Here is a 14,878-nt window from a genome sequence, read left to right as displayed (position 1 = left end):
GAGTTTCATCAATGCAGATGAAAGATAGTACCTTTATTTTATATAGTTTTTGTGTGTGTTCTTTAATGCTGTTTTGGGATGAAGATACTATACTTTATGTTTTGGAACTTTATGGGAATATCCTAGGAAATTAATTTTTAAATGTGTTTTCTAGAAGAATTTAATTAATAAAGCAAAAAAAAAATTGTCCTTATTCAGTCTATGATTTTAGTGGTAGGATGGGAAGAGTGAAATGATCTAAATACATTTATTTATTCAGAATTTCATTATACTAACAAATCAAAGAGCCAGGGTATTTTGAAATTTGTAATTCCATAGTAACAGAGATGCTCCTGAAAGGACTTGACCTGGTGGGATGGTTGGCATGATTCATTATGTTCCTTTTTGTTTAGTTGGTAATTCCATTAACTACCCAAGATGACTTGGACAAAGCTGTGGAACTGCTGGATCGTAGTATTCATATGAAGAGCCTCAAGATATTACTTGTAATAAACGGAAGTACACAGGTATGAATTGAGACTTCTTTCAATAAGGATTATAGGATTTATGCCAGTGAAAGTCAGTATATGAAACATAGTTACGTTCTGTAATCATTGATACTTTTTCAGTATAATGAAATGTAAACTTATATATTGAATTGCTATAGCTTAATATCCTTGCTCTTCAAAACTAGCCAAAATTATAAATGAGTATAATATACTGTACATATGAAACTAATAGAAATACTGAGAACTTGGGAAGAATTATGCTGGAATTATAATTTCAAAGAGTAGATTTGATAAGACCTACAAATGATATAGAATATCTAGGTTGTATTTGATAGGGGAAAGGATTCTGTTTGAAGCCCCAAAGGGGAAGAATAGCATTAATCATCCTTTTTCCTTTGTAGGCTACTAATTTAGAACCATTGCCATCACTAGAAGATTTAGATAACACAGTATTTGGAGCAGAGAGGAAAAAGCGGCTTTCTATAATAGGTAAGAATGCTAGTGTCTGAACCATAAAACGGGCAAGTTCTGTTTCTTCTCCATCCTTTAATGTAGGGTAACACCTAAACATAGCCATGATAAATAGTAGCCTACCTCTGTACTCTGTAATTTTTCTCAACTATGTTCTAGTTTCTGATGTTCCTTGAAAAGTTATGTCAAGTGTTAAAAGATTAGCAATCTCCAACTTAAATATTTGTTTTCTTTATGTATCTAGGGTATTTTAATATTTAACAAATTTAAGTAGAACCTCAAAGAGGTCTTAATTGTACAAATCGGAGGGAAGAAATTAAAATAAGTAATTCTAATATACTAAAATTAATAGATGGACTAAGTTCATAAGCCTTTCTCAAAGTTTTAGTCATTGCAGTACTATCAAAATGAATTGCTAAGAGTTTCCAGATTATTGCTTTATTAGTATTTGACATTAATAATAGATTGTTAAAATTAAACTTGTAGTATACAGAGAAACAGTGGATCCTGTGTATTGTCAGTTTTGAAGGAGGTCTAGTAGAGAGGTGTGGGCAAGGCAGAGGTGCTCTAAACTCCCCAGTTCTTTGGCTCTAACTTCATACCACAGTTAGTGTAAAACATTGATAATCTCTATTTTTATATGATAAAAATATTACATTGCTCAAAAACCACTGGTATAAATGTTTTTTAACAGAAAGGGCATTGAATGTGATCATTAAAGACAGCATGAAAACATGTGAGGGATGGATTTGAAAGGGAAAAGTAGAAGAGGAGGTGAAACAGATGACTGGAGAGGGAGAAAGCAGAAGAGGGGGCAGAATAAGAGATGTGGTTAGGAATCCAGGACCGGTAACAGGATGCCTGGGTGGCTCAGTTGGTTAAGCGATTGCCTTCAGCTCAGGTCATGATCCTGGAGTCCCTGGATCGAGTCCTGCATGGAGCTCCCTGCTCAGCGGGGAGTCTGCTTCTCCCTCTGATCCTCCCCCACCTTGTGCTCTCTCTCAAATAAATAAATAAAATCTTTAAAAAAAAAAAAAAGGTAAGAGGATTGTTAATAACAAAAGATTAAATTGGTGTGTGGGACTCCCCCAAAATCTGTTATTCATCTTCTGTTTTGGTCCCCCAGAAGAAGCTATTTTATGACTTACTTCCTTCTAAGTATCTGTCTTACATAAGTCCTACTTTTGGTTCCAGAAATGCTGGAAATGTGAGCAGCAGAGATATGATATACAAGTAAAATAGAAATTGCTTACCTTCATTCAGATATATTTTGTTATAGTTTAGAATTTTGCTGAAAGAACATTAGGGATACCTAAATTCAAATTCCAGCTCTCTAATTAACTTGAGACCAGTAACTTTGTTCTCATCTTTAAATCATGAGATTCTTGTGGCAATAAATTAAGAGAACACTTTTAAAGAACATTTTGCTTTTCAAACTAGAAAACATGACTGCTATTAAGCATACATTTCTTTCTTCATTCCCTTATCACATTATAGTATTTATCATTTTAAAGTAAAAAACTGTCAATTCACTCTAGTTGCATTAGAATAAGCTGAATGCACTAGTTAAATTGACATTTTAAGTTCATTTTGAATTAAAACTGTACTGAATACCTCTTGTCCTACTAATAAATATTCTTATTTGAGTTCAGTGCTAGCATAAGAAGAAACTGGAAATTGTAATGTAGAAAATTATTGACCTTTTATTGGCACCTGTTTACACTTGGAATGGCTTTGATAGATACGACCATCATCTTTTTTCCTTATTTATTGACAGTTACTCTCTTCAATTATTTTCATAAAAGATAGCTATAGGAAAAACTACCTTTGGGATGGAGTGTATGCTGGTGTGGAGGTCTTAACCAAGAGTGCATTGGGATACCCATTACCAACAAAAGTTAAGAAAAATGGGTTATCTTTGGGTATACATATCCAATAGTGGAATTGCATGGTCATATGGTAGTTTAATTTCTCATTTTTTGAGGAACTTCTATACGTTTTCCCACAGTGGATACACCAATTTATATTGCCACCAATAGTTCATGAAGGTTTCTTCTACATCCTTTTTCTCTAGCTGTTGTTTCTTGTGCTGTTGATTTTAGCCATTCTGATTGGTGTGAGGTGATATCTCATTGTGGTTTGATTTACATTTCCCTGATGATGGTGATATTGAACATCTCTTCTTGTGTCTTTTGGTAAAGAAAATGAAATGCGAAGAAATTCGAAGAAAAACTAATTTGAAAAGATATATGCATCTCTGTATTTATTGTAGCATTATTTACAATAGCCAAGATATGGATACAACCTAAGTGTCCATGGATAGATGAATAGATAAGATGTGGTGTGTATATATATTTATATATATATATATACACACAATGCTATATTACTGAGCCATAAAAAAGAATGAGATCATGCCATTTGCAGTAACACAGATGGACCTAGAGGGTATTATGCTAAGTGAAATAAGTCAGAGAAAGACAGATACCATATGATTTCACTTATATGTTGAATCTAAAAAACAAATGAATAAACAAGCAAATAACCAGACTATTAGATACAGAGAACAAACTAGTGGTTGTCAGGGGATTGGGGAGTTGGGCAAAATAGGTGAAGGGGATTAAGAGGCACAAACTTCCAGTTATAAAATAAGTAAGTCATGGAGAATGAAAGCATAGTGTAGGGAATATAGTCAATAATACTGTAATAACATATAAAATAAGTAAGTCACAGAGAATGAAAGCATTGTGTAGGGAATATAGTCAATAATACTGTAATAACATATAAAATAAGTCTCGGAGAATGAAAGCATAGTGTAGGGAATATAGTCAATAATACTGTAATAACATGGCGATAGATGCTAACTACACTTACAGTGGTGAGCATTAGAATTGTCAGATCACTGTACCTCTGAAACAAATAATGCAATATATGTTAAGAAAAAAAAAGAAGAAGAAGAAGGTAGCAGGAGGGTAAGAATGAAGCGGGGGAAATCGGAGGGGTAGATGAACCATGAGAGACGATGGACTCTGAAAAACAAACTGAGGGTTCTGGCGGGGAGGGGGGTGGGAGGATGGGTTGGCCTGGTGGTGGGTATTGAGGAGGGCACGTTCTGCATGGAGCACTGGGTGTTATGCACAAACAATGAATCATGGAACACTACATCTAAAACTAATGATGTAATGTATGGGGATTAACATAAGAATAAAAAAAAAAAAGAAAAAAAAGAATTGTCAGATCACTATGTTGTATACCTGAAACTGTTTTAACATGTGTGTCAACTAGACTTCAGTAAAAATAAAATAAATAAATGAGAAGAAAAATGGATTATCAAGTAAGGAGATGAAGAAACTTCATCTAGCAGTTTTTCTTCCCTATCTCCTTTTAGTAATGAGTATATTGATCTTTTTTTATAAACAAGAGTATATGGAAGGAATAAAAATACTAGCAACAGTGTGATCATAGCTGTTACAAAGCTTAAGTAAACCCCTGACTCAGAGTTGAGTTCCTAATTATTTCAGAACCAAGTAGAAAGTTATCTTTTCTTTGCACATCTCTTGGTAATCATTTTGTTCTCTTTCTCCCTATCTCCTCACTGACAAATGCGGCATATCTTACAGCGACCCCTTTTTATAAGGCAAAGCCTTTTTGCTTTAAATCTGACCAAAACTTAAATGCTTACATAACTTCCTCGTGTCTTTTTTTTTAATAGTTTAATTTCAAAATATTCAGAGAAAAGGGGAGAGTTGTGTTACTAAACATAGTGTTATTTCTATAAACCAGGTAAAAATAAGGTGGATTATTGTCTCATAAGAAATGATGTGATTTATTAGATGAACTATATTAGATTTTCTCATTTTCTGAACTGTGAAGAAATTTAAATGCCAGGAATATGGCTTGTCATAAAACCTAATTTTAAAGTACCCAAGAATAGGATTCAGGATTCCAATTTGAAAACACTACTATGGCCTAAGTGATTTAAGAAGTAATCTCACTTTAGGTTTCTATGGTTTTTTTAAAATTTATTTATTTTTTTTGCAGTTAGCTAACATACAGTACATCATTAGTTTTTGATGTAGTGTTCAACGATTCATTAGTTGCGTATATCACTTTAGGTTTCTAAAGATTTTATTTATTTATTTGACAGAGAGAGAGACAGTGAGAGAGGGAACACAAGCAGGGGGAGTGTGAGAGGGAGAAGCAGGCTTTCCGCTGAGCGGGGAGCCAGACACAGGGCTCACAGTGCTCATGACCTGAGCTGAAGGCAGACGCTTAACGTGTGAGCCACTCAGGCGCCCCTTTAGGTTTCTAAAGATTAAGGAAAGGGTATGGAAAGAGCATCATGGAGCCAAATGTGCATAGCATATGTTCAGTATGAGTAATTTTACCACCACAATACCCTTGCAAAGGAGGGATTTAGTCTTTTTTTGTTTGTTTACCCTAGGTGTTGGCTTTATATATTTTTTAATCTATTTTTTAAATTCAGGTATAATTAACATACAGTGTTATGTTAGTTTCAGGCATACAATTTAGTGATTCAACAATTCTGTACATTTCTCAGTGCTCATCAAGATAAGTGTACTCTTGGGGCGCCTGGGTGGCTCAGTCGTTAAGCGTCTGCCTTCGGCTCAGGTCATGATCTCAGGGTCCTGGGATCGAGCCCCGCATCGGGCTCCCTGCTCCGCGGGAAGCCTGCTTCTCCCTCTCCCACTCCCCCTGCTTGTGTTCCCTCTCTCACTGCCTCTCTCTGTCAAATAAATAAATAAAATCTTTAAAAAAAAAAAGATAAGTGTACTCTTAATTCCCCTCACCTGTTTGACCTATGCCCATACCCACCTTCCCTCTGGCAACTACCAGTTTGTTCTCTAAGAGAGGAGGGATTTAGTCTTATGTTGACAGATGAGGAAATAGGTTTCTGGGGATTGGGTAACTTTACTAAAGACATACAGTTGGTAAATAGCTAGAACTGAGATTTAAACAGTCTGAGGTCTAAAGCCCACATTTTTTCCACTACATTATGATGCCTTCCATCAGTTCTGTTAAAGGGTAACATATATCTAGGTGCAAATGACCCTTGGAACTTCAGAACCAGTGGCATCTAAAAATCTTTATTATAATATCAGCCCCATAATGCAGTTGTCAGCAGTTAGAGGAACATACCACCTAATAAGTATAAATGAATATTACAGTGAGGTTAATAATTATAGTGGGATGGGAGTTGAAAAATGTATAAATACATTTGAAGATTTATAGAAATGAATGTTTGGAGAAGTTTTAATAAAACTGAATTTCAGTAGCTAAAATTATTGGTACTGCAGTCCAGAAATCCTGTGTGCATATTTAATTGAAACAAAAATTAGTTCCCCTTTGAAATTTGTAAAATTGTATAATTTTTTCCCTTTGAGGTCCCACTAGTAGAGATAGAAGCTCCCCTCCCCCAGGATACATTCCAGATGAATTACACCAGGTTGCCCGGAATGGGTCATTCACCAGTATCAACAGTGAAGGAGAGTTCATTCCAGAGAGCATGGACCAAGTAAGCAAAAGTTGGATGTCATTTTTCATTTTGTTTAAAGGGTTGTTGTCAGGATTTGTGTGGTTTGGCTGGTTTCCTTTGTGTGTGTGACTTCTTCTCCCATCCCATATCTTCCCTCTTACATGAACAAAATAGTAAAACACACAGGAAAATGCCAACTAACTTATGTGTGCCTGTGTGCATTCATGTATAAACAAAGCTGGAATAAGGCTGGTTTTCTTACTTTGCTCATCTATAAATAAATGAATGCATTTGTTTGTAATCGTGGGGTTAACATTCAGATTTTTGACATTTGAAAGATACAGTAAAACTACAGATATTTAACTTTGTGAAGCTTAGGTTTGTCAACTTTGTAAAACATTTTTAAATGTTTTAATAATGTAGTAGTCATGGTGTCATTATTCTCAGTTTGAGTGGGGCTATTGTTCAGTGTTGAGTGAGCAAAGTTATGTGAAATCTTTTAGCTTTTAATTGTTTAGCCAGCAGTCTATAGAGAAAATATTTTTCTCTTAGGAAATTTTGAAGTTACCTACCTATAAGGGATCACTACATTTAAAACATTAAAAAATCAGTAACTCTGGGGGGAGGTGACTGCTATTGGATATGGGGTCTTTTGGGTACTGAAAGTGTTCTCAGATACTGAGGAGGGTTGCACAACTCTCAATATACTAAAAACCACTAAATTGTACACTTTAAATGGGTGAATTTTATGTTATGTGAATTATATCTCAGTAAAGCTGTTTAAAAGAAACCAGTAACTTCTGGTTATATCATATTGAATCATGGAGGAACTCTTTATTTTTCTAGATGCTGGACCCATTGTCTTTGAGCAGCCCTGAAAATTCTGGCTCAGGAAGTTGTCCATCACTTGATAGTCCTTTGGATGGGTAATATTGATTGTACTTTTTATTTTTTAATATATGTGGGTAAATATGTGTATATATAGCATGTTAGAGGAGTGTAATTGGTACTTGTCTATACTTAGGGCAAATGAATTTTTTCACAGTTTGGACAAATCGCTTAACCTCCTGGGGCTCAGTATCTCTATCAGATAAAATGATATCTGATTATAATGAGTATTTTGCTTCCTAAAATTGTGTGTTTGAAGCTAAATGCAAACTTAGAATTTATGTATGTTTACTTTTAAAACTCTGTTTGTGGGGTGCCTGGGTGGCACAGTTGGTTGAGCTTCCAACTCTTGATTTCAGCTCAGGTCATGATCTCAGGGTCGTGAGATCAAGCCCCATGTAGGGCTCTGTGCTCAGCGTGGAGTCTGCTTGGGACTCTCTCTCCCTCCCCGTTCTCCTCCCCCCCGCATGTGTGCATGTGTGCACGCACTCTCTCAAATAAATAAATAAATCTTTTAAAAAAATACATTTAGTTTTGGAGATTTCTTGAATTGTTTCACCTGTTCAGGATTACGTTCATTCTGGCACTAAATTATAGATAGCTTACTTTCTTGGTAATTGTGGCCCAATATGTTGAGTGTCATTTAAAATTTAAGTACTTTTGTTTTGTGAAATAGCTGTTCAGGAATATAACCTGGGTGAAGTTGCAACTGTGAATTTTTTGTTATAGGTGCTCCTCTCCGGGTCTCAATAAGACAGTGTTTACATATAGCGCACAGAGTCCATAAAATCTTTACCTATTTGATCTCCTCTGGGATTTCTTTTTGGAGCAAATTCTGAAAATATAACTAATACTTTATGGGAGTACACATTTAATTTTCTTTTACCTGTACACAGGAAACCTTTGTGCCCATGTCTACCTCAAGATAGATATTTGAAACATTTAAGAAATTCAGGAAAATAGTAATGTGAAAGCTGTATATTGAGCACTTAATATTTAAAAGACACTGTCCTGAGCACTATGTATACATACCCACTTGATGAGTTGGAAATTATTATCTTGTTTTTATAGATATGGAAAGTCTCAGAAAGGTGATAGGCCAAGGTTGCAACTGCTAGTTAAGTGGTAGAGCTAGGTTTGAAACACAGGTGTTTGCCAACATCCATAATTCCAAAACTTACCATTTTTACTGCTATACCCTGTGGGTTGATTTTAAAAGCCAGGCTTTTGCCTCCATGCACCAAATTAGTGTTAAAAAAGAAGTCTCTTTTTTTCAGTTAACATTTCAGACTGAGCTCCTTTATTCTTATGTATATGTATATATATGTATAATTTCTACACATACATACACTTATATTTTAAATGTCTTATTCACATGCTTTCTGTTCATTTAACATGACATTTTTTATTTTTAGAGAGAGCTATCCAAAATCACGAATGCCTAGGGCTCAGAGCTACCCAGATAATCATCAGGAATTTTCAGGTTAGACTATCCGTATTCTAAATGTTTAAATATTTATGTCATTAAACAATGCTTTGGCTGTGAGGGAGAGGGGAATTTTTTTAAAAAATGAATAAAAATGTGTAAATGTGTTTTTTATTTAAAATTAGGGATATTTTACTTTTTTATAACCTATGACTTTCTTATTTCTCAATAGACTATGATAACCCTATCTTTGAGAAATTTGGAAAAGGAGGAACATACCCAAGAAGGTATCATGTTTCATATCACCATCAAGACTATAATGATGGTAAGTTTCTGGCAGTTAGACCACAAGAACAGCTTGTTAAAGATCTCAAAAATAAAATAAAAATTTTACAAAATATCATAAACCATTAGAAATAAATTTGTTCCTAAATCATTTAGTTTTCTGCTGAAAACAGTTTTTGAAAGGAATTAGGTAACTAAAACTATAATAACATCTTAGGTTTATGCCAACTTACCTCGTAATACTTACCTTTCCCTTAAAAGAAAAGTTGTAATTAAAAATGATATTAACTAGGAAATTACTCTTTGATGACGAAATTCATACTTGCATTGTACTTATAAGGAAAAAAAGGTGCTACTTATAAATTTTCTAATTTTTGTTCTTATAAGAACAAATAAGAATAAGAATAAAGAATAAGAATAAAGTAGATTTTTTTTTCTTTTTATCCAGAAGTAAGGGAGTGCAGTGATTTTAGAATGTGTGTGTGTTTTAACAAAAGAGATTGTTTGAATTCATATTCAGATCTTGTTCTTCCCCACTTTTCATTTCTGCTTTTTTTTTTACCTTTTCTCTTCCTTGTATTTTCATTTTTGACTTCATGATTCAGTGTTAAGGATATTTCCTTGAACTTGAAAAGAAAATACTCTTAAGTTTAAAACATGTAATCAAATAAGTATCGCTATTTCTGTTTCTTAGCCTAGTCAAGTCTAGTCACAAGGCAAACATCTGTACTTTATGTTACAAATTTTAAATACTTTCAGTTAGAACATGAATAAAAGTTGTAAGGTAATTCTATTTTGATTTTGTAGGTCGTAAAACTTTTCCAAGAGCTAGAAGGACCCAGGGGACCAGCTTCCGGTCTCCTGTGAGTTTCAGTCCTACTGACCACTCTTTAAGCACTAGCAGTGGAAGCAGTATCTTTACCCCAGAGTATGATGATAGTCGAATAAGGAGAAGGGGAAGTGACATAGACAATCCTACTTTGACTGTAATGGACATCAGCCCACCCAGCCGCTGTAAGTAATAGCATTTGGCACAGTGAATGTTTAGTAGAACCTCTGCAGAACTTTATAGTATTAAAAGGAATAAATACCAAACCAGTCCTAAGGGTGAGACAGACTTCTCAAAAAAAGGTAAAAAGAAAATTTTTAGAGTTGGTTGAAATATCAGGTATAAGCACAGTATTACTGCTAATTACGTAGCTGTTTCTTTTCTCTTTTGTTAGTAAAATTGTTACCAACTTGTCTTTTATTCAAATATGACCTTTAAGATGTAATCTAGTGGGGAAGAATGGTATGTGGAGAAATGATTACAGTACAGTATTTAATCTAGATCTTGAATGTGAGTAGGATTCACCAGTTCAGAAGGTGATATATGCAGGAAGACATGGCATGTTCTGAGAATGGGGAATAGTTCATTTTTGGCTAAAATGGAGGATATCTTACTTGAAACAATAGGTAAAGGACTAGAATGGTAATTAAGGCCAGATCGTGGAGTATTTGGATTTTATCATGTAAGTAGTGCATACCAAGATTTGTGCTCAAAGGTATTTATTGCAGCAGTATTTGCATACTTCACGTTCATCCCTTTTGTGCTAGTATTGTCATATTTTACTTTTACATTTGTGACCTCACACTACATTGTTGCTATTTTTGCTTTAGACAGCTATTTTTTGAAGTAATTAAAAATAAGAGAGTATCTTTTATATATCCTTCACTTTATTTCTGTAGACCCAGGAGTTTGTAGATTATAGATTATGTAGATGTGGGATTCTGTCAGGTATCAAATTCTTAAAAGAATTGCTTTTAACCTTTCTTGTAATGTAACTCTGCTAGTAATGAATTCTTTCAGCTTTTGTTTGTTTGAAAAAGATCTTTTTTTCTCCCTTTATTTCAGAAAGATTTTTCTGGGTATAGAATGCTGGGCAGTTTTTTTTTCTGGTAGCACTTTAAAGCTATTTCTCCATTGTCTCCTTCTGGCTTGTATACTTTTTGAGGAAAGCTCTGCTGTAATTCTTATCTTTATTCTTCTGTATTTATTTATAATTTATATATGTATATTTATGTATGTATTTATTCTTCTTTATTCTACCCTCTGGCTGCTTTCAAGATTTTCTCTTGTTAGAATGAGAGTGATACTCTTTCCAGCTTTCTACATTGTAAGCAGATGGAAAACTAACTACAAATATTGCTGCAATAAAGATTAGAAATAGTGCATCTGACAATGAGTGGTATCCTGGATTGAGTGAAAGATGCTATTACATTTTTAATTGGGGGGGAGTATAATCTCAGTGGAAAAAATAAGACGTGGGGCTATATGAACCTTGTTTGGGTTTAGAATTCTTAGAAAATTGACTAAGGAGAAAAATTTTCAAAGTGATGATCATTGTGAATTTGGATGATCATGATTTTCCCTTGTATCCAAGTATATTCAATTAAGGATATCACTAATGCAGTTTACTCATTTAGTCCTTAACCATTCGTGTGCCATCTGGCTGTTCCATTTTAAGAAGGTGTTCTTTTTTAGCACCTCGTGCTCCAACCAACTGGAGATTGGGCAAACTGCTTGGCCAGGGAGCATTTGGTAGGGTCTACCTCTGTTATGATGTCGATACAGGAAGAGAATTGGCAGTTAAACAAGTTCAGTTTGACCCTGATAGCCCTGAGACCAGCAAGGTAAGAATCACTGCACACACTACTTTGTCACATTTATAAGAAGCATTTTTACTAAATAAATATAACACAGTAGAATTTTTGTTTTTTTCTTAATGCAAATTATTTGCAAAACAAATCAGTCTATAATTAGATATATTTGTCTACTTTGTACTGTGAATTTTTTTTCTCTTTTAGTGCTCAGTTATATTCCTAATCTGATTTAGTGTTGCTTTAATATACCATCAAGGTATATTACAAAAGTTACTGTTTAGAGACTTTAAAATGTTTATTCCTTGGGAAGTAAAAATTTCAGAATGAAACCACCTTAATGGTCCGTGAAGTTTGAATGTTTTGCTTTTATTAGCAATGCTGTAAAGACTTAACAGTGAGTTCTGTCTTTCAGGAAGTAAATGCACTTGAGTGTGAAATTCAGTTGTTGAAAAACTTGCTGCATGAGCGAATTGTTCAGTATTATGGCTGTTTGAGGGATCCCCAGGAAAAAACACTTTCCATATTTATGGAATATATGCCAGGGGTAAGTTAGTACATCCTTTGAAAATAGACATCTCTTTAAAGTCTTAGATGAGGAAAGAAAAACAACAGAACTTTAATTATAAAATGTTAAACTAGTTAAGGACATTAAGGACATTTTGGAAGTTTTAAATTAGAGCTGGGTAATATAATTTTGTTTTCTTTCTTCATTTATATTTGTATTTTTTAACTCACTTTTATTTTTATGTATTTATTTTTTTAACTCATTTTAAAAAAATGCTGAGGTATACTAAAATAGGTTATAGTTACCATAGCAGTCCATACACAGATTTCCCTAAATGCTCTTAAAATAACCATAATAGCTGATTTATCCAAACCAGGATCCAGTCCAGGACCACATGTTACCTTTAACTGTTACGTCCCTTACTTCTTTTTTACTCTAGAACATTTTTACATGACAGGTTTGACAAAGAGACTGGGCTAGTTCTGTTGACAATCTCATCTCATAGATTTCTCTAATTGCATCCTCGTGGTGTTTAATTTGTTCCTTTATCCTCTTATTTCCTATAAACTCCCAAGTTAGATCTAATATCTAAGTTAGATTAAGATTCAACATTTTTTATTAGAATGCATCATATATGATGCTCTGCATTTCATGTTGCATCCCATTAGGAGACATACAATTTCTGGTTGTTCACTGTTAGTGATGCGAAGATTGAATGCTAAATTAGGATGATCGACATCCAGAGTCCTCCAGTGTAAGGTTTTGTTTTTTCCTGAAGAACAGAAAGTAATCTGAGCTATTAGCAATGGCTCATAGAATATCTAGTTCCTGGGGTGCCTGGGTGGCTCAGTCAGTTAAGTGTCCGACTCATGATTTCAGCTCAGGTCATGATCCCATAGGGTTGGGAGATCAGCCTCACGCCCCACATCCAGCTCCACGCTCAGTAGGCAGCCTGCTTGAAGATGCTCTCCCTCTGCCCCTCCCCCCACTCATGTGCTTGTGCTCTCTCTCTCTCTCACCCCCATCCTTCTCTCTCTCTCTCTCAAATGAATAAATCTTAAAAAAAGAGTATCCAGTTCTGTTTCAACCATCTAAGGTTTTTTAACACAGATTGGTAATCATTGCCTGAGTCAGTAGTTTCAGTAGGAGTTGCAAAATGTGACTTGCAAACTGTCATGCCTTCTATGTTATTTTTAGAATTTGTAGGGTACGTTTTAATACTGATTTTCAAGATGGTGGTATATTTATTCATTTAAAAACACAGGCATTCATATAATTTAATCAGTTGTATATATTAGGAAAAGATTTGATTTATGGGTCTTTAAGTGGATTATTAGAATTATATGTTTCATGTACAAGGTTGCAGTTTAAGCTTATGGGTCAGTAAAAACTGGATTAGTATCCGATAGTCATGGTCTTAATCATCCTGTTTCACAAGACCAGCAGTTAAGTTTACTTTCTTTCTTATCATCATGAATAATTGTTTATTTCAAAGATCCTGTTGACAAAGTAAATTGGTTTTTTTTTAATTCCTTTGGAAAACAAATGGGTGGGATATATTAAATGCCATAGAAATTTTGAAGCCTTTTGACCTGGTGATTTCACAGAAATTCATTTTAAAGAAGTAATCCAAAGGAAAGAAAAAGCTATGTACATTTATTTTAGTATTATCTGTGATGGAAATATCAGTTCCCACAGTGAAAGTAAATTATGATGGCATTGCCCAAGAGGATTGTGAAGGCTATGTAGCAAAGTTGGAGGAAGTACTTATAATAAGGTAGAGAAAAGAATATAAGATACTTTTAAATAAAGATTTTGATATTTTAAAAGTATCTGTATTTGGACAAGGACAGAAGAAATTTGAAAATGTGTTATGTTGGGATTGTGATTTTCTCTTTTATTCAGATTTCCATTACTGTTTGTGCAATAAATATTTAAATTAGAAATAAAAGAATAATTCTGAATAAGTGTGAATAGGGACCCAGATTGTTGAAGATAAGATTAAATGGTTAATTGGCTAGAACTGATTTACATCACAAATGGAGATGGGTAATCTTACAGATTTAGCAATCTTAAGAGTAAGCCAGGACTATTCAGGAAGAGGTGTTAGGTCTACAGTGGTACCACCCTGAACGCGCTGATCTCGTCTGATCTTGGAAGCTAAGCAGGGTCGGGCCTGGTTAGTACTTGGATGGGAGGAAGAGGTGTTAGATCATGTTTCTCATTAGCTCTACTTACTTTTGTAAGGGCAACTATCTCTTCAAAGTATAGGTTGTCATTGAAATCATTTTACTAAATTGATAATAGTTCATCAACAATCTTAAAATGAATTATACATATGCCAAGCCCAGGCATATATGGGCCAGACGTACATGATCTTAGACTTTACTGAATTTCCAAGTTTGTGAATGATGCTATATAATTTCTCTCATTAAATTTAGTATAGTGGATCTCTTTGTACCCTAGATTTCATGCTTTGCCCAAATTGTTACTCTGTTTTTCAGTTTTCCCAAATGTAGCATTCTCTTCCTTAGTTTATCTAGAACTACTTTCAGAACAAAACCATAACTTTATTTTCAGTCCCTGGACTAGCAGTTGATTTCTTTGACACACACATGCACGTGCACGCACGCACACACACACACACACACACACACAGAGTTTTTTGCTGGCAC

At 34.3% G+C, this 14,878-nt stretch overlaps 1 protein-coding gene across 5 annotated transcripts in view; it reads left to right on the top strand.

The window, feature by feature from the left end:
* Window positions 1-14,878, top strand: part of MAP3K2 (mitogen-activated protein kinase kinase kinase 2) — an 89,322-nt gene that overhangs the window by 57,345 nt on the left and 17,099 nt on the right. For all 5 annotated transcript variants that reach the window (XM_081814649.1, XM_081814648.1, XM_081814646.1 and 2 more), the window contains 9 exons: window positions 393-506; window positions 890-977; window positions 6,365-6,495; window positions 7,303-7,382; window positions 8,760-8,827; window positions 9,003-9,095; window positions 9,863-10,069; window positions 11,580-11,728; window positions 12,111-12,242. In XM_081814649.1, the coding sequence (XP_081670775.1) occupies window positions 393-506; window positions 890-977; window positions 6,365-6,495; window positions 7,303-7,382; window positions 8,760-8,827; window positions 9,003-9,095; window positions 9,863-10,069; window positions 11,580-11,728; window positions 12,111-12,242 (1,062 nt within the window). The remainder of the gene's footprint in view (window positions 1-392; window positions 507-889; window positions 978-6,364; window positions 6,496-7,302; window positions 7,383-8,759; window positions 8,828-9,002; window positions 9,096-9,862; window positions 10,070-11,579; window positions 11,729-12,110; window positions 12,243-14,878) is intronic.

This window comes from Leptonychotes weddellii, chromosome 3, assembly GCF_054177405.1.
Source record: "Leptonychotes weddellii isolate Sample4059 chromosome 3, ASM5417740v2, whole genome shotgun sequence".
Classification (NCBI taxonomy): Eukaryota; Metazoa; Chordata; class Mammalia; order Carnivora; family Phocidae; genus Leptonychotes; species Leptonychotes weddellii.
This window is presented reverse-complemented; position numbering and strand designations above follow the sequence as displayed.